General features: G+C 43.9%; 1 protein-coding gene across 1 annotated transcript in view; it reads left to right on the forward strand.

Annotated features, from left to right (window-relative positions):
* Positions 1 to 5982: 5982 nt before the first annotated feature.
* Positions 5983 to 22962, forward strand: part of map2k6 (mitogen-activated protein kinase kinase 6) — a 59248-nt gene continuing 42268 nt past the window's right edge. Inside the window, exon 1 of the mRNA XM_033044299.1 lies at positions 5983 to 6327. Within this exon, the coding sequence (XP_032900190.1) occupies positions 6174 to 6327 (154 nt within the window). The 5' untranslated portion in view covers positions 5983 to 6173. The remainder of the gene's footprint in view (positions 6328 to 22962) is intronic.

Consider the following 22962-nt stretch of genomic DNA (forward strand, 5'->3'; position numbering starts at 1 on the left):
GGTTCCTCCCATATTCCAAAGATGTGCAGGTTTGCAGGCTAATTGGCTTCTGAAAATTGTCCAGTGTAGGATGGAACCAGTGTATGGTTGATCACTGGTCAGCGTAGACTTGGTGGGCTGAAGGGTCTGTTTCAAGTTCGAGTTTGCTTATATTGTCACTTAAACAACTAAGGTACAGTGAAAATTGAGTTACCATACAGCCATACTAAGTGAAAAAGAACACAAAACACACATAAAATAAAAATTTACATAAACATCCACCATATTGTATCGTGGAAAGCCATGCCTTTTGGATCAGTCTACAAACACTGAATTTAAAAAATGGAATGAACCAAAATTCCCTCTGATTTTTCTGGTTGGCAATTCAAGTCAAGATGTGCAAGTGTGGCGTGGGGTTCAACCGTTCATTCTCTTGCCCCATCACTCCTGCTTGGATTACATAGAAACATAGAAAATAGGTGCAGGAGTAGGCCATTCGGCCCTTCGAGCCTGCACCGCCATTCAATATGATCATGGCTGATCATCCAACTCAGTATCCTGTACCTGCCTTCTCTCCATACCCCCTGATCTCTTTAGCCACAAGGGCCACATCTAACTCCCTCTTAAATATAGCCAATGAACTGGCCTCAACTACCTTCTGTGGCAGAGAATTCCAGAGATTCACCACTCTCTGTGTGAAAAATGTTTCATCTCGGTCCTAAAAGATTTCCCCCTTATCCTTAAACTGTGACCCCTTGTTCTGGACTTCCCCAACATCGGGAACAATCTCCCTGCATCTAGCCCGTCCAACCACTTAAGAATTTTGTAAGTTTCTATAAGATCCCCCCTCAATCTTCTAAATTCTAGCGTGTACAAGCCGAGTCTATCCAGTCTTTCTTCATATGAAAGTCCTGACATCCCAGGAATCAGTCTGGTGAACCTTCTCTGTACTCCCTCTTACATTCTCATTTCTGCATAACATCAGTTTCCAACCACTCATCTCACAAGACCAATCTGTGGTTATCTCATTGGGGGTTGATATGTTTAATAATCCCCGGAGCGTCCAAGTGTCTGTACTCCCTCGAGTCATTTTGGATCTCCCTGCTTATGCGCCAGCTGGTTGATTTAAGAATCCCCCCTTCACATTCTGATATCTCCATTCATTCCTCCTTCAGTCTCCAAACTTTACTCATCCTGCTCTGCTTTAGTTTAGGTTAGAGATACAGTGCGGAAACAGGCCCTTCGGCCCACCAAGTCTGCACTGACCAGCATTCACCCGTACACTACCACTATCCTACTCCCACTAGGGACAATTTACAATTTTACCGAGCCTATTGGCCTACAAACCTGTATGTCTTTGGAGCGTGGGAAGAAACCCACGCACGTCACGGGGAGAACGTACAATCTCTGTACAGACAGCACCCGTTGCCAGGATCGATCCCGGGTCTGGTGCTATAAGGCAGCAATTCTTCCACTGCGCCACAGTGCTCTTTGTACTCTGTACCTGCAACATTGCCCCAGTCTATTTATGATTCAACCAATATTCTGCACCTTTTGCAACCATCTCCCCATTTACCCAATCCATTTTTTTTCTCCTCCCACTGCCAATTGGAGACCAGTTTTTGGAATGAAAATCTCTCGAGCATCTTTTTTTGTGTGAGGGTCAGTAAAGAAATACCAGTCTGTGGGCAATCAATATCAGGGCAGCAGAGATCAAGAAACTCGGATAGTAATGATAACTGTTTCTGCAGGTGTACATTTTTTACAACTTAATTTATCTGTATCTATTCCACTTGGTGCCATTCTAACTTTGAATGTTTTACCCAACATTTGTCTTTATAACATTCTGGTTACCCGCATGAGTGTGAAAAATGTCTCCCTCTTGTGCTATTCTGAAGAAAATGCATGATACTTTTTTTTGAGACCCATAAGTGAAAAATTAAAACTAAAACGCATGCAAACTGGAAAAACAGCACAGCCTGTTTATTGCCCAAGATTCCAGCATCTGCGGCCTCTTGTGTCTCCAAACCTGCTGTCCCTTACCTGGTCTGCCATCTACGGTACGTGACTTCAGGCCAACCAAAGCAATTAATTCTTAGGTACACAAAAATGCTGGAGAAATTCAGCAGGTGCAGCAGCATCTATGGAGCGAAGGAAATAGGCAACGTTTCGGCCCGAAACGTTGCCTATTTCCTTCGCTCCATAGATGCTGCTGCACTCGCTGAGTTTCTCCAGCATTTTTGTGTACCTTTGATTTTCCAGCATCTGCAGTTCCTTCTTAAACAATTAATTCTTAAGTGCTTTCTGAAATGGACGAATGGGCAATTATGGTAACGGGGCGAGGGGGGGCTGCCGAGAACTAAGAGGGACCCGGCGGGCTGGCCATGTGTGGCGGCAGGCCTGATTCACCGCTGTGAGAAGAACTTTTGAATCTTTGTCGGCGCCAGAAACGTGGTGACTTTTTGTGTACTGCCCAGGTGCTGTATGATTTTACCGGATTGTATGTAAAAACAAAGAATTTCACTGTACCTAAGTACATGGGATAATAAAGTCTTGAATCCTTGATGTTGGGCAATGAGTGCTGGCCTTGCCAATGAAACCAAGATTTAGAGTGTGCAGGAAATATCATCAGTGCTGAGCTACTATCTACCTCAGACTATTCTTAATCGTACTTTGCTGGGTTTACCTTGCGCTCAATGTTATTCCCTTATGTATCTATCTATACACTGGCTCAATTGTAATCATCTATTGCTTTTCCGCTAACTGGATAACACGCAACAAAAGCTTTTCACTGTACCTCTGTTCACATGACAAACTAAACTGAAACATTATCCCAATCAGCCAAGTTACCCAAATTATGTACGAAGATATATCTGGTGTTTGCCATTAGACATAACTTTTATTTGATTTTTTTTTTTTTGAAGTCCACATCAATGTGATTTATTTTACTTCTGACAGCTTATGATCATGGGTAACTCCCCGAATGTGTAGGAAAGAACTGTAGATACTGGTTTACACCGAAGATAGACAAAATGCTTGAATAACACAGCGGGTCAGGCAGCGTCTCTGGACAAAAAAAAAAACAGGTGATGTTTCGGGTCAGAACCCTTTGGACTGAAAGATAAAGAAGGCCAGAACAAAACAGGGCAGGCAACAGATAACCTCAGGAAGGATGGAGTCCATAATGGCCCAAAACTCCCTGAATACTGAACCTCAGTTCCATGGGCGTGCCTACATTCAGAATCTTATTGACTTTGACATTATTAATTGTTCATCTGTCTTTCTAAAATGACTTGAATGGAAATTTTGAAACACGAAACTGCAGAGGCTGGTTAATTCACAAAAGGACACAAAGGGCTGGAGTATCTCAGCAGGTCAGGTAGCATCTCTGGAGATCATGGGAAGGTGACTTTTGAGGTCTGAAGAAGGGTTTCAACTCAAAATGCCCCCTGCCAATATTCTCTAGAGATGTTGCCTGACTTGCTGAGTTACTCCAGCACTGTGTCCTTTTGAATGGAAATCTCAATTGATGCTACAAAGAACTGTAATATCATGTTAATATTATGCTTTTTTTTATGCCATTGTGGCATCAAGTAGACCTGTTTAATTCTAAATAGTACTTACTGACAAAAGATCCAGATCAAATCCATCTCATGGCCTTGCAGGAAACTTGTTGGAAAGTCAGCAAACAAGTTAATTGTCATTATTTCTTATCAGCAGCTACATTGTTATCCTGGCATACAATACCCCTAATATAGCATTGCTTGTGTATATTGATTAGCATGTTCATTTAGATTTTGTCAGCAATATTCTACATCAATGCAAGAAGTTAGGCCTATCTTTAAATTTTGTGGATTATCAAAGTAGTAGAGATGAAAAGGTGCAATCTGAACATCCCAATGTTGACTTTGATTTTAACTAAAGCATTGCCATAGCAACAATTTTGATACTGTTCCGCTGCTGCTAATAGTGTTTTCATTTTCATTGTTCTTCCTTTGGGATGCAGCCTGTCATTTTAATGCACCTTTTATGAAGAAGCAAATTGCTCTCTTGCAATTCTCACTTCCTCTTCCTAACCTAAGGCGACTTTTGGCTCTGCAGTGAGAAGACATGCAACAGCCACTGAAGAAGCACCTATTCCACCCGTACAGAAGGGTGAGATCAACGCACTGTCGCAAGAAACTGGACTTAAATCAACAGTAAATCCCAAATGATAATCATCATTGCATTTATTGCATTGAAAGGAAAATATCGTCCACGTTTTGTTTCTAATAAGTCAATTTATCAAACCTAATGTTTAACAAGAGACCAATATCACATTTCACATCTATTATTTGCCGTTTTAACAAACGTAGCTTTAATGTAATGCATACCAAGAAGTGCAGATAGGGTATTCCATGCCATCTTATTCACCTAAGGGCTCACTTGATTATGGCTTGCGACACCTTCATTGATTTTGGCGAGCGGGTAGTACCGATCTTTGTGACCAGAACCAAGTGCAACTCAACCAACCTAGGCAGAAATCTAATTCCGTGCCAACACCCTTTATCTGCAATGTAGTAACAAGATGCACAAGATTGAAGTTACTGGGGTGAGAGTGCAGGGACATTCAGAGGAAGGGTCCAGACTGTCTGTTCCCTGTCGGACTTTACTGGTTTTACCTTGCACTAAACCTCATTCCCTTTATTGTCAATCTGCACATTGTAAATGGCTCGATTGTAATGATGTTTTGTCCTGTCGCCGACTGGTTAGCACGTAACGAAAGCTTTTCACTGTACCTCGGTACACGCAAAAATAAACTAAACTGAACGTCCTCAAAAGATGCTGCCTTACCCCCCCCCTCCCATCCCATTCCTCCAGCCCATGGTCTTTTTGCTCAAGATTCCAGCATCTGCAATTTTCAGCCCATTCATGAATTACTGATGAATTCTGCACTGGTTTGTTTGTGGGATCCACTGCAACCCGAGATGACTGCTCCAGGCACAAGTCTTCATGTATCATTCAAGGCAACTGGTCCTGCAGTGGATGAAAGTGTACTTTATGGAAGTGCATTAAATACATGGAAGAATCGTAACTGAATCAGGGAGAAGGCAGGAATGGGGTGGAGATTCTGGATGATGAGCCATGATCAAAATCATAATCATACTTTATTAGCCAAGTATGTTTTGCAACATACGAGGAACTTGAATATTGAATGCCGGTGCAGGCTCGAGGGGCCCAATGGCCTACTTCTGCACCTATTTTCTATGTTTCTAAATAGTTAGACAGGTACATGGGCAGAAGATAGACAAAATGCTGGAGTTACTCAGCGATTCAGGCAGCGTCTCTGGAGAGAAGGAATGAGTGTCTTCAGCCTGGTCTTAAGAAGGGTCTCAACCCAAACCATTTCTTCTCTCCAGAGATGCTGCCTGTCCTGCTGAGTTACGCCAGCTTTTTGTGTCTATCTTCGGTTTAAACCAGCATCTGCAGTTCCTTCTTACACAGGTAAATGGACAGGAGGGGCCCAACGGCCTACTTCTGCACCTATTTTCTATGTTTCTAAATAGTTAGACAGGTACATGGGCAGAAGATAGACAAAGTGCTGGAGTTACTCAGCGATTCAGGCAGCGTCTCTGGAGAGAAGGAATGAGTGTCTTCAGCCTGGTCTTAAGAAGGGTCTCAACCCAAACCATTTCTTCTCTCCAGAGATGCTGCCTGTCCTGCTGAGTTACGCCAGCTTTTTGTGTCTATCTTCGGTTTAAACCAGCATCTGCAGTTCCTTCTTACACAGGTAAATGGACAGGACAGGTTTGGAGGGATATGGACCAAATGCGGGCAGGTGGGACGAGTATAGCTGGGACATGTTGGCCTGTGTGGGCAAGTTGGGCCGAAGGGCCTGTTTCCACACAGTATCACTATGACTATGCATATATTCCTCCCCTCCTAGACTGAGAATCAATGTTCCTTCTGCAGTTGGACTACAATCCCCAGAATGCCTTCCCCTCCAGCAGGAAGAACGCGATGACACGCTGAGAAGTTTGGAGCTGGTGAACTGAGCTCCGGCCGATCATGTAGCTGCAGCTCCGTAATTACCGAAACGGCTTTTTGCAATTGCAAACCTTCTGCTGTTTGCAGCTTGCTTCCGAGCTGTGCAACCGGCCATTCCCTTCTGCACAGCTCGCAGCTGCAAGAAATCGGTCAGGATTCCCAGGTGGATGAAAATTGGGAGGCAGCTGATTTTTTTTTGTGTGTGCGCTTTGCATCTTTGTTGCAAAGCTGAAAAGGCAAAGTCTTCTGTGATTCCCCTCCCCCTCCCATTCACAGCAAAGGGGGGAAAAAAGAACAAAAAAATGTCGCTGTCAAAAGGAGGTAAGCTATGCACAGATATATCCGGAGATAATGCAAAAAGATGAGCATTTTGTGCAAAATGCAAAGATGCACCTTGAGGTTTGCAGCTTTAGTGCTAAGTTACAAGGCTTGCAGAGCTGATTGCATTTCCTGTTTTAGCTGAACACACTGAATTTGCATGTTTGGGAGCAGGATCCTGAGGCTGGGTTTTGCTGTTCAGCTGGTCTCTGACGTGTTTGCATTCCGATTACTGAGCTCGGTGCTTTTTTGCAAACAGATCGAGGTGCTTATACATTACGTAAGCCGCTGCTCAAGTGGGTGGTGGGGTGGAAGCGTTTAAATGCGTTGCATTGATCAGTAAGGATGCGTGCAATCGTAATTTGGATCGAGCACGCACCAAATCCGGGGGGGGGAAAGAACTTTTGCAAAATGTTCAGCTTGGGCAAAAGTGCAATGCACCGCTCGCAGATACGAAAGTAATTTTTTAAAAACTTGCAAAAATTAAACCAGCGACTGTTGTATTCGGAATGCATAAAACGAATGCATTTCATATCAAGTTGCAAATTCAAAGCAAAGTCTACGCCTCCTTGGAATTTAATTCTCTGTGCGGTAATGTTATTCGCCTCATCCATTGCTGATTATATCTGATACTTGGAACGATTGGGAGAGTTGGACTAATATTAGACTTCGGCACTCGGGTTTGTTTTTCCTCCTGCGAGTGTAAAACAATCCCGTGCCCGACGCTATTTGTGTGAATTGGGCATTTATCGCCTGTAAGCACAAAGGCAGGGTGCATCTGTCGCCGTCTTTTGCATCTATTAATGAGACGGTTGCGACAGTTGTGTGTCCGATTGACAATAGCCACTGGAGACCCTTTGCGGAGATATTCACTCTCTTCCCCCCCCAATAAATCGCCACTCACCTTTGACCATCTGCGCAGAGCAACCCGCATTAGTAACCCGAGCCCCATTCCTTTATAAAATGTATGCGGGGTGCAAGTGGTGGGAATGCAAAACTTTTCCTATTGTTTGCAAGTGCTTGTATCCGGCTCCAATGTTAGCTAGAATGGAAAAAAACGAGTGCAGAACCGCCCCAGCGTGAAACCGCCTCAGCAGTGAAAGACGCACAAAATGCTGGAGCAACTCAGCTGGTCATTTTGTGCCAACCAGCATCTGCAGTTCCTTGTTGCTCCCTTTCAAGTCATCCGTTGTATCAAATATGTGCACTTTTTGTTCCTGAAGAACTAAACGAGTCTGACGAAGTTCCAGATCCAAAGCTATCGCCTACCCATTCCCTCCACAGATGTTGCCTGACCTGCTGTGTTCTTCCAGCGCTTTGTGTTTTAATCAAGATTTCCGCAGTTCCCCGTGTGTCTACTTTTTTCTCATTGACGTTTTTTTGCGAGATAAATGTTGGTCAGGAAGCATTGCAGAGTGAGAAACATGATGTAAAAGTTGGAGCTAAATGCGTGAGAAAGGGATGGAACAAAGGCTTAGTGAAAACCACAAAGTGCTGGAGGAACTCAGTGGGTCAGGCTGCATATGTGGAGGGAGTGGACAGGTGATGCTTTGGGTTAAGATCCTTCTGATAAAAAGGATTAGCTTTTTCTTCTGTTTTTCTTCAGTTTCAGCTTACTTTATTGCTTCGTTTATGTGGTACGAGGTACAGTGAAAAGCATTTGTTGTGTGCTAACCAGCCAGCGGAAAGACAATGCATGATTACAATCGAGCCACCCACAGTGTACAGATACATGATAAAGGAAATAGCATTTAGTGCAAGATAAAGCCAGTAAAGTAAGATCAAAGACAGTCCGAGGGTCCCCGATGAGGTAGATAGTAGTTTAGCGCTGCTGCCGAGTTACGGTAGGATGATTCAGTTGCCTGATAACAGCTGGGATGAAACGCTGTCCCTGAATCTGGAGGTGTACGTTTTCACACTTCTTGGTATGGAATATCTTGCACTAGGGGCAAAGTCCGGGGTAAAAGATCACCCCATTTAAGATTAATAAGGCAGAATTTCTTATCAGAAAAGGTTCTGAATCTTTAGCATTCTGTAATCCAGAGAGCAGTGAAAGCTGAGTCATTTCAGTATATTCAAGGCTAAGGCTAAAAGCATAGTAAGGTAATGGGGGCGAGGCAGGTAAATGGAGTTATGGTCAACGATCAGGTTAGTATTGATTTTATTGCATAGCAGGAATATAATTTCTGCTTCAGTTTGTCAAGACTCTAAAAGGGATACAGATCGGACTTTGCTGGCTTTACCTTGCACTAAACTTTATTCCCTTATCTATACACTAAATGGCTCGCTTGTAATCATGTATTGTCTTTCTGCTGACTGGATAGCACATAACAAAAGTTTTTTATTATACCTATAACCACATGACAATAAATTAAACTGAACTGAAACATAATGATGGAATTTTCAACAAAAAACAAAATGCTGGAGGAACTCAGTGGGTAATGCAGCATCTGAGCTTTCAGTCAGTTTAGTTTATTGTCCTGTGTACTGAGGTACAGTGAAAAGCTTTTGTTACGTGCTAACCAGCCGGTGGAAAGGCAATACATGAATATAATCGAGCCATTCACATGATAAGGGAATAATATTTAGTGCAAGGTAAAGCCAGTAAAGTCAGAGCAAAGGCAGTCTGAGGGTCCCTGATGAGATAGATTGTAAGTAGTTCAGGACTGCCCTCTAATTGTGGTAGGATGGTTCAGTTGCCTGATAACAGCTGGGAAGAAACTGTCCCTGAATCTGGAGATGTGCGTTTTCATACTTCTGTACTTTTTGCCCGATGGGAGAGGGGAGAAGAGGGAGTGGCCAGGGTGCGAATGGGCAGATGATGTTTCGGGCCAAGATCCTTTTTCAGGGAATGGTGCTTGGATATAGTGAATGAGCACAGTCTTTTTCATAGGGTAGAGTGTTCTAAAACTAGAGGGCACAGGCTTAAAGTTAGCGGGGAGAGATATAAGAGGAACCTCAGGGGCAACCTTTCTACTCATGGTGTTCTGTATCTGGAATGAGCTGCCAGAGGAAGCTACAGAAATGGATTCAATTAGGAATTTTGAAAGACATTTGGACAGATGTGTGGATAGGAAGGGTTTGGAGGTCTAAATGCATGGAAATTGAACGAATCCAATATATCGTATTGGTGGGCATTGACAAGGTGAGCTGAAGGCCTGTTTCCATGATAACAGCTCTGTGACCTATGTGCAGTTAAAATGGTAGAGTTGAGATGAATAGAGATGTGAACATGGGTAGTGGTTGTAGGTTGTACACTCTCTCAGTTTGAAGAAGGGTCCCGACCCGAAACATCTATCCATGACCTCCCGCGATACTGCCTGACCCGCTGAGTTACTCCAGCACTGTGTCCTTTTTTGTAAACATGCACCTGTAGTTCCTTCTTTCAATGTCTCTTTTAGTATGTTGATGCAAGGCAAAAATATTGAGTGTATACATAAAATACTGGAGTAACTCAGGCAGCATCTCTGGAGAGAAGGAATAGGTGACGTTTCGGGTCGAGACCCTTCTTCGGACTGATTCAGAGAGTTCAATAATATTGAGTGGATTTTTGTTTCAAAGGTATTGCATATAAGATCATGTAAACTTAGAGGCAGGTCACTCATTTCATCATGTGTATTTGGGGCAAGAAAAGTTGTTGAGGCTAACTCTTGTAGGTTTATAGTTTTGAAAGTAATGGCACATGAAATGCTCACCGATATTTTCTTTGAAAATCATTGCTTCCGCTATCTAGAAATGCCTCAATGCTCCATTAGTCCTTTCATCTGTTACCTTAAACGTCACACCATAGCTGCTTGGTATAGTTGGTATTTCCTTGTTAGGAAGTTTGCAGGAGTTGAATGTTGATGATTGTGTTGAGGGGCTTGGCTATTATTATTGTTATGGGTAATTTAATGGGTTTTTGCCTTTTAGTTGGCAAAATGACCTTTTTAATTTAAAAAAAAAGCCTTTAAGCAAATGCATTAGTTTTTCTTCCATAATAAAATACAACTAACTGGGCAAAACACCCCATAAAGCATTTCAAGTTTTTTCAAGTCATAAAGCATTTGAAGAAGGGTTTCGACCCGAAACGTTGCCTATTTCCTTCGCTCCATAGATGCTGCCTCACTCGCTGAGTTTCTCCAGGAATAGGGTCCCAAAAGCTGAAGCTGAAAAGGCACTCGGATTCAAGATTTTATTAAACTGATACAAAGCGTTTCAATTAAGTAACATCTCAAAGGTCTCTTTCTTAAGTAATGCACCAATTTATGTTTAGTTGTTTGCGTTAAGGAATAATTTAGCAATTTAAGAGAATCCAATGACATTGCGGAATTTAAGAGGAAATGTTCTTTGGTTAAGAGTCATGATGGTTCACAGAAAGTATAGCTTTCTTGGAATTGCTAAACATCTGAGGAAGGCATTGGTACTTAATATTTAATGTAAAATAATTATATAATTAACGAAGGAATGATAGTAATTGAACCAATGCAGTTTCCAGAAAAAAAAATTTGATATGTTTTCTCTAAATGTGATGCAATAAACATTTACATGACTTTCGTTTGGAGATACAACGATCAAATGGTCCCTTCGGCCCATCGAGTCCATGCCGACAAACGATCACTCGTACACTAGTTTTATCCAACACTAGGGACAATTTACAGAGCCTAATTAACCTGCAAATCTACACGTCTTTGGAGTGTGGGAGGAAACTGGAGCCCCCGGAGGAAATCCATGCGGTCATAGGAAGAACATGCAAACTCTGTACAGGCAGCATCCGTAGTCAGGATGGAACCCGACCACTGTGTCGCCCCTTATCATGAGTTGGCTCATGAATCAAGTCTGTAATGGATTCTTCATCCACTCGTGGATCTCTTCTACCCTCTTTGTACATTATCTAGAAGGAATCTTGTTACAGTGAAATACATTGCCGCATCGTTCACTGTTCTGCCACATTCAGTCATCGAATGCTGGAAGAATTTCTTTGAAATATATCTGTTCTCTGTTCAGCACTAAAACCACAGAAAATGGAGGGCATTTGGTATTTTTAAAGTAGATTAGTAAGGGTGTCAAAGGTTATGGGGAGAAGGCAGAAGAATGGGGTTGAGAGGAAAAGATAAATCAGCCGTGATGAAATTGTGGAGTAGACTCGATGGGCCAAATGGCCTAATTCTGCTCTATGACCTAAAGAACCCGTTTCTGAATGTGCTGAAGATAGACACAAAAAGCTGGAGGAAGTCAGCGGGACAGGCTGCACCTCTGGAGAGAAGGAAAGGGTGACGTTTCGGGTCGAGCCCCTTCTTCAGACTAGCGTCAGGGGAAATGGAAACGAGAGGTATAGGATTTTGTCACAAGGTTGAGCTAGCCTATTCATTATTGTTTTTGGATACTTGAATTGTACAGGGCAAGGGTTCCCAACCTGGGGTAAATTTACTCCCAGAGGGTAAAATTTGTTGATTCTGGATTTGTACATATTTTTTCTCATTGACTGACTGTGTTTGGTTCTGGTATACCGGTATCTGTTCATCATTAGTGGTTCATAAATAAGTGAAATAACATTGTTATGTACTATTAAAGTTGCCAGGGGTAAACGGGATGAAAATGGTTGAGAACTCCTGGTATAGGGTAAGGCTGTGTACCATATATGTAAGTATTGAATAATTGAATCTGAATAGGTAATACATTGGTTTTTGTGGGAACTGCTTTGTCTGTGTACTACAGTACACTTTTTCCCAATTATGCAGTTTCTAGCACAGAGACATAGAAACATAGAAAATAGGTGCAGGAGTAGGCCATTCGGCCCTTCGAGCCTGCACCGCCATTCGATATGATCATGGCTGTTCATCCAACTCAGTATCCCATCCCTGCCTTCTCTCCATACCCCCTGATCCCTTTAGCCACAAGAGCCACATCTAACTCCCTCTTAAATATAGCCAATGAACTGGCCTCAACTACCTTCTGTGGCAGAGAATTCCACAGATTCACCACTGTGTAAAAAATGATTTTCTCATCTCGGTCCTAAAAGACTTCCCTCTTATCCTTAAACTGTGACCCCTCGTTCTGGACTTCCCCAACATCGGGAATAATCTTCCTGCATCTAGCCTGTCCAACCGCTTAAGAATTTTGTAAGTTTCTATAAGATCCCCCCTCAATCTTCTAACATGTTCGATTTTGTGCTTTGAATTAAAAAAAAGGCCCCGTTCTGAAACGTCGCCCATCCATATTCTCTATAGATGCTGCCTGACCCGCTGAGTTGCTCCAGCACTTTGTGTCCATCCAGAACAATTCAGTACATTCAGTTTTATGTCGTAATCGTACTCTGGGCTTTTTATTGTCGCGGAAGATTTTCTTGCAATGTTTCAAGACAGTTCCATTTTCAAGGTGCCATTGCATATCCAGTCACACAAAGAGGCTCCAGCAAGCACAACACAGTGTAAGTATGTAAGTACATTTTATTTATAAAGCACGTTTAAATCAACTCGCGTTGAAACCAAAGTGCTTTACATAGAAGAAATAATTAAATAATTTTACAACAGATTTTGGTTATAATGGAGGGAGTGCCCTCCAGTAATCAAACACCGCTGTCTCTATAAGAACCACAGGCTACTGGTTACACTGTGGCTGGTCATTGAAATTGACAAGCAATAGCTTCGATAGACACTTGTGCAATGCTACTCTGTTGAACATTGTAACAAACAGCCTTTAGTATTTTCAACTAGCAGTCACAAAAATACAATTTTAGCAACTTTGTATTTGAAAACAACTCGTTGATCCATACACTGACTGCTAGGTGATTGGAGTGAATCTATCACTTGGTAATAGTTTGTCTGGTTTATTGTCGCATGTACTGAGCTAACCAGTCAGCGGAAAGACAATGCATGATTATAATTGAGGCATCCACAGTGTACAGATACATGATAAAGGGAATTATGTGAAGTACATTTAGTGCAAGATATAATCCAGTAGTCTGATCACAGATAGTCCGAGGGTCACCTGTGCGGTAGATAGTAGTTCAGGACTGCTCTCTAGTTGGTGATAGGATGATTCAGTTCCCTGATAACTGGGAAGAAACTGTCCCTGAATCCGGAGGTGTGCATTTTCACACTTAAGAGTCAAAGAGTGATACAGTGTGGAAACAGGCCCTTCGGCCCAACTTGCCCACACCGGCCAACGTGTCCCAGCTTCACTAATCCCTCCTGCCTGCGTTTGATCCATATCCCTCCAAATCTGTCCTATGCATGTACCTTTCTAACTGTTTCTTAAATGTTGGGATAGTCCCTGCCTCAACTACCTCCTCTGGCAGCTTGTTCCATACATCCACCACCCTTTGTCAAGAGTGTTTTATTATAATATGTCCCAGATAGAACAACAGAATTCTTGCACAAGAGAATATATAAACATAGTACACTGTAAACAATATAATAAACGAGAGAAAAAATAGTTGTGTGCGTGTAAATATATATACACATACACACAAATACACATGTATATAGATCATATATATATATATATATATATATATACACACACATGCACACACCCACACACACAGATGCAAACATATGCACATACAAAAAACCCAATAATAGTCTATGTAGTTCAGAGCTTATTGGAGGTTGTAGTGTTTAATCAGCAATAATGGACACCATTTCCCCCTCCCATGCTCTGTTATAACGAGGGTTACCTGTAACTTCAAATACGTGCACCATCAGTCACAAATGCAGGAGATGCTGGGGTTCCGTGCAGCACCACTAGGGGTGCTGTTTAGCAACCTTCTCCACCACATTAAATAAACTAATGGGAATGTCGACACACAATGTTGGAGTAACTCAGCGGGTCAGACAGCATCTCTGGAGAAAAGAGTCTGCAGGGTGGAGGGTCTGAAGAAGGGTTGTGACCCGAAACGTCACCTATTCCTTTTCTCCAGAGATGCTGCCTGACCGACCCGCTGAGTTACTCCAGCATTTTGTGTCTATCTTCGGTAAAAACCAGCATCTGCAGTTCCTTCCTACACAAACTATTGGGAGTTTTAGGTATAGACAAAGTATTCTTGCAGTAATTTGCCCTGAAAATATTTGTTGCATAAAATCTCAGCTAGATTTATAGGCGTCTTGTGCAGTAATAGGTTACCTCTGGCTCTTTTAAAAACAAATTATGAATGTCGATCATAATTCTGTTTTTCATTTTTTTTAAGGGTATGCTTCAAATATTATTTTCTGTTCCGTAAATGTTGAAAATATTGATTAAAAGTTGCGCTTATAACTTTTCTTGATTCGCTATACCTGGGCTCTGATGGTTACTAAAGACCTACTAATCTGACTACGTAGATGTTTTTTGAGGATTTTTAAAGCTGGGACGAATAATAAAATATTATTTACCACACATTTACAGAAGCTAATTAACCTACAACCCTGAAAATAGACACAAAAAGCTGGATTGCATCTTCGGTGTGAACCAGCATTTGCAGTTCCTTCCTATACAACCGACAAACCTGCACGTCTTTGGAATATGTGAGGAAACCGGTGCAGCCGGAGAAAACCTTCACCATCACGGGGAGAACGTACAAACTCTGTACAGACAGCACCCATAGTCAAGGATCGAACCTGGGTCTCTTCCACTGTAAGGAAGCAAATCCTCCGCCCTTAGTATATAGTGCGTGGATGAGAAAGTTCCTTTAGCCTACTGCATTGGGAAGCCACTGAGCACCTAGGTTATTTAAGCCACAAGCATGAAGTCTTTATTTTTAATATGGTACTTGTTTGTGATTTCTGGCAGAGTGTGTCAGATATCTTGGATGTGAAAAGGATGTGGAGAAGGCAGGAGAATGGGGTTAGGAGGGAGAGATAGATCAGCCATGATTGAATGGCGAAGTAGACTTGAAGGGCCGAATGGCCTAATTCTGCTCCTAGAACTCAAGAGCTTATGAACTCAGCGGGACAGGCAGCATCTCTGGAGAAAAGGAATTCTGCTCTTTTCACTTGTGACCCTAATGATCAAGGAACTGAATCGTCCTACCACAACCAGAGAGCAGTGCTGAACTGCTATCTACCTCATTGGTGACCCTCGGACTATCCTTGGTCAGCTAAAAAAATGGCATCTGTGCAATGTAACTATAAACATGCAAGCTTGCTACTTTGATGATGCACTTCTTCATAGAATGTGCTCTTCACATTAAAATAAGTTCACCAACACGGATACCAAACTGACACAAAAGTGCTGGGATAACTTAGCGGGTCAGGCAGCATCTCTGGGGAACATGGATAGGTGACATTTTGGGTCGGGAAGCTTGTTCAGACTTTGAAGAAGGGTCCCGACCCGAAAGCAGAGAGCAGTCCAGAATTACTACCTATCTCATGGGTGACCCTCGGACTATCCTTGATCGGACTCTGGTGGCTTTACCTTGCACTAAACGTAATTCCTTTATCATGTATCTTTCCACCATCAATGGCTCAATTAAAATCATGTATTGCTGTTCTGACTGGATAGCTCGCAACAAATAACTTTTCACTGTACCTCGGTACATGTGACACTGAACTGAACTGAAATAACAAGCTTTACAACCGAGCTGCTTGCTTCTCTTTGCAGGACAGAGGCTTCACATTCCACAGTTCTTATACTTTCATCGCTTGCACCACATGAAAATATCTGACCCTGGGTTATTATCATTTGCTTTTCCTGCTTTACCAGCTCCTTGGCTGCACCACTTTCATTTCCTTTTCCCTACGTTTCAGCAGTAAAATGATACCTGAGATATGATGTATTACCAGTCACAAAACACAATGGCAGATACTCTCCTTTGAGATTGATCTTTTTGCGTCTTTTTTCCTCTGTCTAGTTCCAATCTTTTACCCCCCCCCCCCCAAATATTTGGCTTGAATTCCTTGTCAGAAGTGATTAATTACACCGCAGACCTTTTCATGTTATGTTTTCAACTTGCTCTCGTCTCATGTCTAAACGTCCTCCTGAACAGAGTTTCTCAAAAGGCTCTTAAATCAGAAGATTGTTGTGAGGGCAATAATGTGACGTTTGATGTTGGTGATTCACACCTTCTGATACGTCTTTGAAGTGCGGGAGGATTATGTTGGACCAGGAGAAACCCCACATGGTCACGGGGTCAACGTACAAACTCCATACAGACGGCACCCGTAGTCAGGATCAAACCCGGGTCTCTGGTGCTGTAAGGCAGCAACTCTACCGCTGTGCCACAATGTGTTGCATCTGTGGTATTGCTTCATTCTGTGGTATTGCTTCATTCAATTTTTATGCTCTCATGAAGGGTACATGGAGACAGTCCAAACGTGGAAACAAGAAACCACAGATACTGGTTAATACACAAAACGTCACAAAGTGCTGGAGTAACTCATTAGGTCAGGCAGCATCTTGGGACCCGAAACACCACCTATCCATGTTCTCCAGAGATGCTGCCTGATCTGCTGAATTACTCCAGCACTTAGTGTCCCGAAGAGAGAGATGGGGCAGAGATGAACTAAAATTATTGTTTTGCTCTGAATTATAGTGTCACATAGTTCTTGTGTATAACTAGCCAGTTATTTCTCACTGGAGCTATTTTTATTTAACGTTTACTAACTACCTGTAATTAAGATGTCAGAACTACATTGTTTCATGTTCCAAATAGAATTGGGTGTTTTACAGAATTGCAACACATTGTGAAACAAATTGATGAACCGGCACTATATGGATTAACGTGGGCGACACAGCGATAGAATTGCCTCACAGCGCCAGAGATGCGGGTTCGATTCTAACTACGGGTGCTGATTGTACGAAGTTTGTACGTTCTGCCCGTGACCTGCGTGGGTTTTCTCTGGGTGCTCCGGTTTCCTCCCGCACTCCAAAGACGTGCAGGTTTCAAGGTTAATTAGTACAGGTGATCGCTGGACTAGGTGGACTGAAGAGCCTGTTTCCACACTGTATCTCTAAACTAAACTAAATTCAATTAGTGAAACTTTGAATAATCAAGTGTTTTTGAAATCCCCAAAATCTCAAATTTCAATTTCAAGACACTATAAACAACTGTAATTATATTGTAACATCTGAGATGCACACTGCACGGGGTGTATCAATTTGATCATTTTTGATACAGGCGATCCCAACATTACCACAGATTGACACAAAGTACTGGAGTAACTCAATGGGTCAGACAGCATCTTTGGAAACAAAGAATGGGTGACGTTTCAGGTCCAGACCCTTCGTCAGACATCAGCCCCACTATCCATATCCCGCTATTCCTTGCACTTCCATGCGCCTATCTAAAAGCCCCTGAAATACCACGATGCATCTGCCTCCACATGGCTGTGAAATCCAGGCCCCCACCTGTCTCTGTGTGTAAAGTAATCTTGCCCCGCACACCTCCATTAATCTTTCCCCCACTCACTTTATAGTTATGCCCTCTGGTGTTGGACATTCCCACCCCGGGAAAATTTGAATTTAATTATTTGATTATTGGAGACATTTAGAAATGGTTGACACGTTGTCAAAAGTCTCTCCGGATGCTGGTTTATACCAAAGATAAACATAAAAATGCTGAAGTGACTCGGCAGGTCATGCAACACCTCTGGAGAAAAGGAATAGGTGACGTTTTGGGACAGAACCCTTCTTCAAGCTTAGAAGAGTGCGAAGAAGGGTTCCGATCCGAAACGTCACCTATCCATGTTCTCCAGAGATGGTACCCAACCTGCTGAGTTACTCCAGCATTTTGTGTCTGTCTGAACATTGTGGCTGGGCCCCAGGATTCACCTCCTGAGGACTAGTTGTTTCACAGGGACCACTCTGCTTCACGGGATGAGTATGGCAGAGAAACCTTCCGCTCAGTTTGGACCAGGGACCATTGATAGACACAAAAAGCTGGATTAACTCAGCACGACAGGCAGCATCTCAGGAGACAAGGAATCGGTGATGTTTTGGGTTGAGACTCTTCAGTCATTCCTTCACTCAATAGATGCTGCCTGTCCTGCTGAATTACTCCAGCTTTTTGTGTCTATCTTCGGTTGATACCAGCATCTGCAGTTCCTTCCTACGTTGCGATTCCCTTTCATTGCTCATTTGACACTAAATTGATATTTTTAAAAATGGTTTATGTTTACTGGCCCAGCCACATAACTTATTACTTTAGTCTCTTAACTCATAGTTGGAGGCTTAACATTGAAGGCCGCTCCTGCTTTTGTATGTGATCTGTTACTCTTGAGTACAATTGCAGAATGTCCAGTATTTTCTTGTATACATAAAGCCAGGGTCAGGCAAGTACCAAGATTCTTTTGCGTTTCTGAGGTGGGTCGACCTTTAGCAGAATCAGTGTGATTTTTAGTTTCTGAGTCATAGAGTCATGAGTCACACAGGCCCTTCGGCCCAACTTGCCCTTGCCGACCAAGATGCCCCATCTACACTAGTCCCACCTGCCCGCGTTTGGCCAATTTCCCTCTAAACCTCTCCTTTCCATGTACCCGTCCAAATGTCTTTTAAATGCTCTGGTTGTTATTTTCTAAAGATATTGGAAACGTTTAAACAAAATGGGGCATGGTGGCGCAGCAGTAGAGTTGCTGCCTCATAGCGCCAGAGACCCGGGTTCGATCCTGACTACGGGTGCTGTCTGCACGGAGTTTGTACGTTATCCGCGTGACCGCGTTGGTTTTAGCCGGGTGCTTCGGTTTCCTCCCACATTCCAAAACTGTACCGGTTTGTAGGTTCATAGGCTTCGGTAAAAATGATAAATTGTCCCCAGTGTATGTAGGATAGTGCTCGTGGGCGGGGATCGCTGGTCAGCATGGACTTGGTGGGACGAAGAGCCTGTTTCCGCGCTGTGTCTCTAAACTCCAATATTTCCCTGGTGGCCATCTCCAAATGTAGAGTATGTAAGGCCATAAGGTCATAAGTGATAGCAGTAGAATTAGGCCATTTGGCCCATCACGTCTACTCCGCCATTCAATCATGGCCGATCTACCTCTCCCTCCTAGCCACATTCTCCTGCCTTCTCCCCATAGCCTCCGACACCCGTACTAATCAAGAATCTATCTCTGCCTTGAAAATATCCACTGACTTGGCCTCCACAGCCTTCTGTGGCAAATAATTCCACAGATTCACCACCCTCTGACTAAAGAAATGTCTCCTCATTTCTTCCTAAAAAGAATGTCCTTTAATTCTGGGGCCATGATCTCTAGTCCTAGGCTCCCACTAGTGGAAACATCCTCATTACATCCACTCTATCCTTTATACTGGAAGAAGCTAATTTAGCCCTTCCTGTGGTTTGAATTTCAATTTAATTTCTTGTTTCTCTTGAAGATTATTGTCCCACTCATTAGCACATGCCGTTCCTTGCAACAACTTTGCTCTCCTATTGACTGAGGAAGAAGGATGGTTTCCAAAGGTTCACGGCCCATTGCCTGGTTTGTGCCTTTCACTGGCCAAGCGGAGAGTTGGTCATCCTTCACTTTCACTCTCTCCCCTTGACCTGCCTTGGGTCCACAAGTGAGGATCAGTATCTTCTGTGTAAGCCAGCATCTGCAGTTCCTGCCTACACGCTCAATATGGCAGCAGCGGAAACCAAGAATTACAGATGCTGGTTTACACAAAAAGGACACAAAGGGCTGGAGTATCTCAGCGGGTCAGGCAGCATTCCTGGCGAACATGGATGGGTGACTTTTCGAGTCGGGACGCTTCGTCAGAGTCTGAACAAGCATCCCGACCCGAAATGTTGCCTATCCCTGTTCTCCAGAGATGCTGCCTGACCCGCTGAGTTACTCCAGCGCTTTGTGTCAGTTTGGTCACAGTGCTGGTGAAATATGAAAAGCATAATTTACGAAGAAGTGCATCTTTAAAACACCAAGCGTGCATGTTTATCGTTGCATTGCATAGATGACATTTTTTTTGGAGCTGTTCTGAAAGGCATGGCTGTTAATGCAGCTTAGATACAGCCAAGCCCCTAATGTACCCTCTGTGACACTGCACTGATCGTGTTCTTTGATATGGTCTATGGTCGTGCAGCACCTCGCCCCAATCAGGAATCGAGGAAATAAAGTGCCACAGAGATGCATCTTGTAGGGCAGTTGCCTCGCGGCGCCAGAGACGCGGGTTCGATCCTGACCTCGGGTGCTGTCTGTGGGGTATTTTCACTTTCTCACTCTGACAGCATGGGTTTCAAGTGCAGATGCTTTCTATGGACACTGAGGATTCTACACCACAGCTTAGCCCTCGGTTACATTAATGTTAACTAACTATGTGAAAAGGATTAGTCTCTTGGACAATCAAGTGACTCCTTAAGCCTGCTGGTACGAGATAGTCCACGGCCAGGTGTTCTGGGATGTGTTTCCACTGGGCATCAGACTGTGGGACTAAAGGGCCTGTCCCACTTACGTGTCCTTGGCACGCAAATTACACGACCTCGTGGTCGCGTTGAGGCGCACGGGCATCGTATGGCCGTGCGGGGCCGGTCCCACTTAGAAGTGCTGAGGGGTATTTAGTTGTGCGCGACAACGCGCGGGGCTCAGAAATTTTTGTAGTGACCGAAATCTTCGTTCGCCAACGGCCAGTCGTGGAACTGACGGCCAAAGTGGGACAGGCCCAAGACCCTGGCGCGATGCAACGTCTCACCTTCCACAGCAGCAGAAGCAGGCAAACGATCGCCGAACTCGGCCTGAGGCTCACGGCCGTTGCGGTCCGGATCCGCCCCCACTTCTATCCCAGAGCGGGGCCAAGAAAATTGAAGATAGACACAAAATGCAGGAGTAACTCAGCGGGACCGGCAGCATCTCTGGAGAGAAGCAATGGGTGACGTTTTGGGTCAAGACCCTTCTTTTCAGACTGAAGAAGAGTCTCGACACGAAACGTCACCCATTCCTTCTCTCCAGAGATGCATCGGTCCCGCTGAGTTACTCCGGCTTTGTGTCCATCTTCAAATGACGTAACGCGCTCCAGACGGCTGTGCGTATGCATGTAATCGCGCCCGACCTTCGCGGGACCATCGTGGCTCAACGCGACCACGAGATCGCGTAATTTGCGTGCCAAGGACACGTAAGTGGGACAGGCCCTTAACTGCCAGAGGTTTTGCAATCGCCCTAGAGATCCTTGCCCAAACCCTGTGTGTATGAAGGAACTGCGGATGCTGGTTTACACTGAAGATAGATCCTGGAGTAACTCGGCGGGTCAGGTAGCATCTCCGTGGAAAAGTAACGGGTGACGTTCCAGGTTGGAACCTTTCTTTAGACTGGAAGTAGAGGTGGGGGCGGGTGGTGGGGGAGCGGAATAAACTGGAGGCCAGAAAAAGCCAGACCAAATCGAGGGCGGCAAGAGATGACCTCAGGAAGGGTGTAGCCCATAATGGCCCGTTGTTGGCTAGGGAAGAAGTGATAACAAGAGGGGGATACAAGGATGCGTTTAGTGGAGCTGCTGGGACGACTAGGGTGGGAGAGGGGAGGAGGGAGGGAATACAGGAGTTAATTGAAATTAAAGATATCAACATTCATACCGCTGGCTTGAAAGCTGCCCAAGTGTTCATCTTCCCTCAACTCTTCCATGTCCCACTCCTCTTTCTCAGACCTTACTTAAAACTACCCTTCTTTGACCAAACTTTGAAATCACCGTCTTTTAGTTTAGTTTAGCGATACAGCGCGGAAACAGGCCCTTCGGCCCACTGAGTCCGCACCGACCAACGATCCCGGCACACTAACACCATCCTACACACGCTAGGGACAATTTACACATACACACAGCCAATTAACCTACATACCTGTACGTCTTTGGAGTGTGGGAGGATACCGAAGATCTCAGAGCAAACCCACATAGTATTTATCTATCTATCTATCTAGTCACGGGGAGAATGTATGTACTCCGCGCAGACAGCACCCGCAGTCGGGATCGAACTCGGGTCTCCGGCGTTGTAAGCGGTGTAAGGCAGCGACTCTACCGCTGCGCCACCGTGCCGCACAGTCCCATCCCAAATATTTCCCATGGCCTTGGGTCTATTTCTCTTTGACTATGTTCCCATGAAGTGCGTGCTGAAGGTCAGAGGTCAAAGGGACCCATCATATCTTCGATGTGTTGCTGTTGTGGGCCGAAGGTTCACAGGTGATGACAAGTGAGAACACGTTAGCAGGGTGTTCAAATCTGAATTTATTAGTAAGATGGTGAATGTTGTGTAACTCAAAATTCACTGATGAAGATTGTAAAGTTCTTCAGGAACTGAAATGTGTGGTAGGTTAAATTTAACCCTAAGAAATAATGTTAAATTTTAAGGGGTGTCATTGTGGCTCAACAGAGAAGGCAGCAGAATGGGGTTGAGAAGGTATTATAGATCAGCCACGATTAGATGGCGGAATAGACTTGATGGGCTGAATGGCCTAATTCTGCTCCTATGAGTGCCATCCTCGGGTGCTGTCTGCGTGGAGTTTGCAGGTTCTTCCTGGGTTATCTCTGGGTGCTCCGGTTTCCTCCCACACTTCAGAGACGTGCAGGTTCGTAGGTTAATTGGTCTCTGTAAATCGTTCCTAGTGTGAAGGATGGAACTAGTGTGTGGGTGATTGCACGGTCTCGGTGGGCCGAAGGGCCATTTTCCGCCCTCTATCTCTAAGTTAAACTGAAACTAAAATGGAAAGTGAAATATTTTGGATGGAAGAATAGGAAAGGGAACTTATACTAAATGGCACAAGTTGTGCA

This window comes from Amblyraja radiata, chromosome 26 (genome assembly GCF_010909765.2).
Source record: "Amblyraja radiata isolate CabotCenter1 chromosome 26, sAmbRad1.1.pri, whole genome shotgun sequence".
NCBI classification, from domain to species: domain Eukaryota; kingdom Metazoa; phylum Chordata; class Chondrichthyes; order Rajiformes; family Rajidae; genus Amblyraja; species Amblyraja radiata.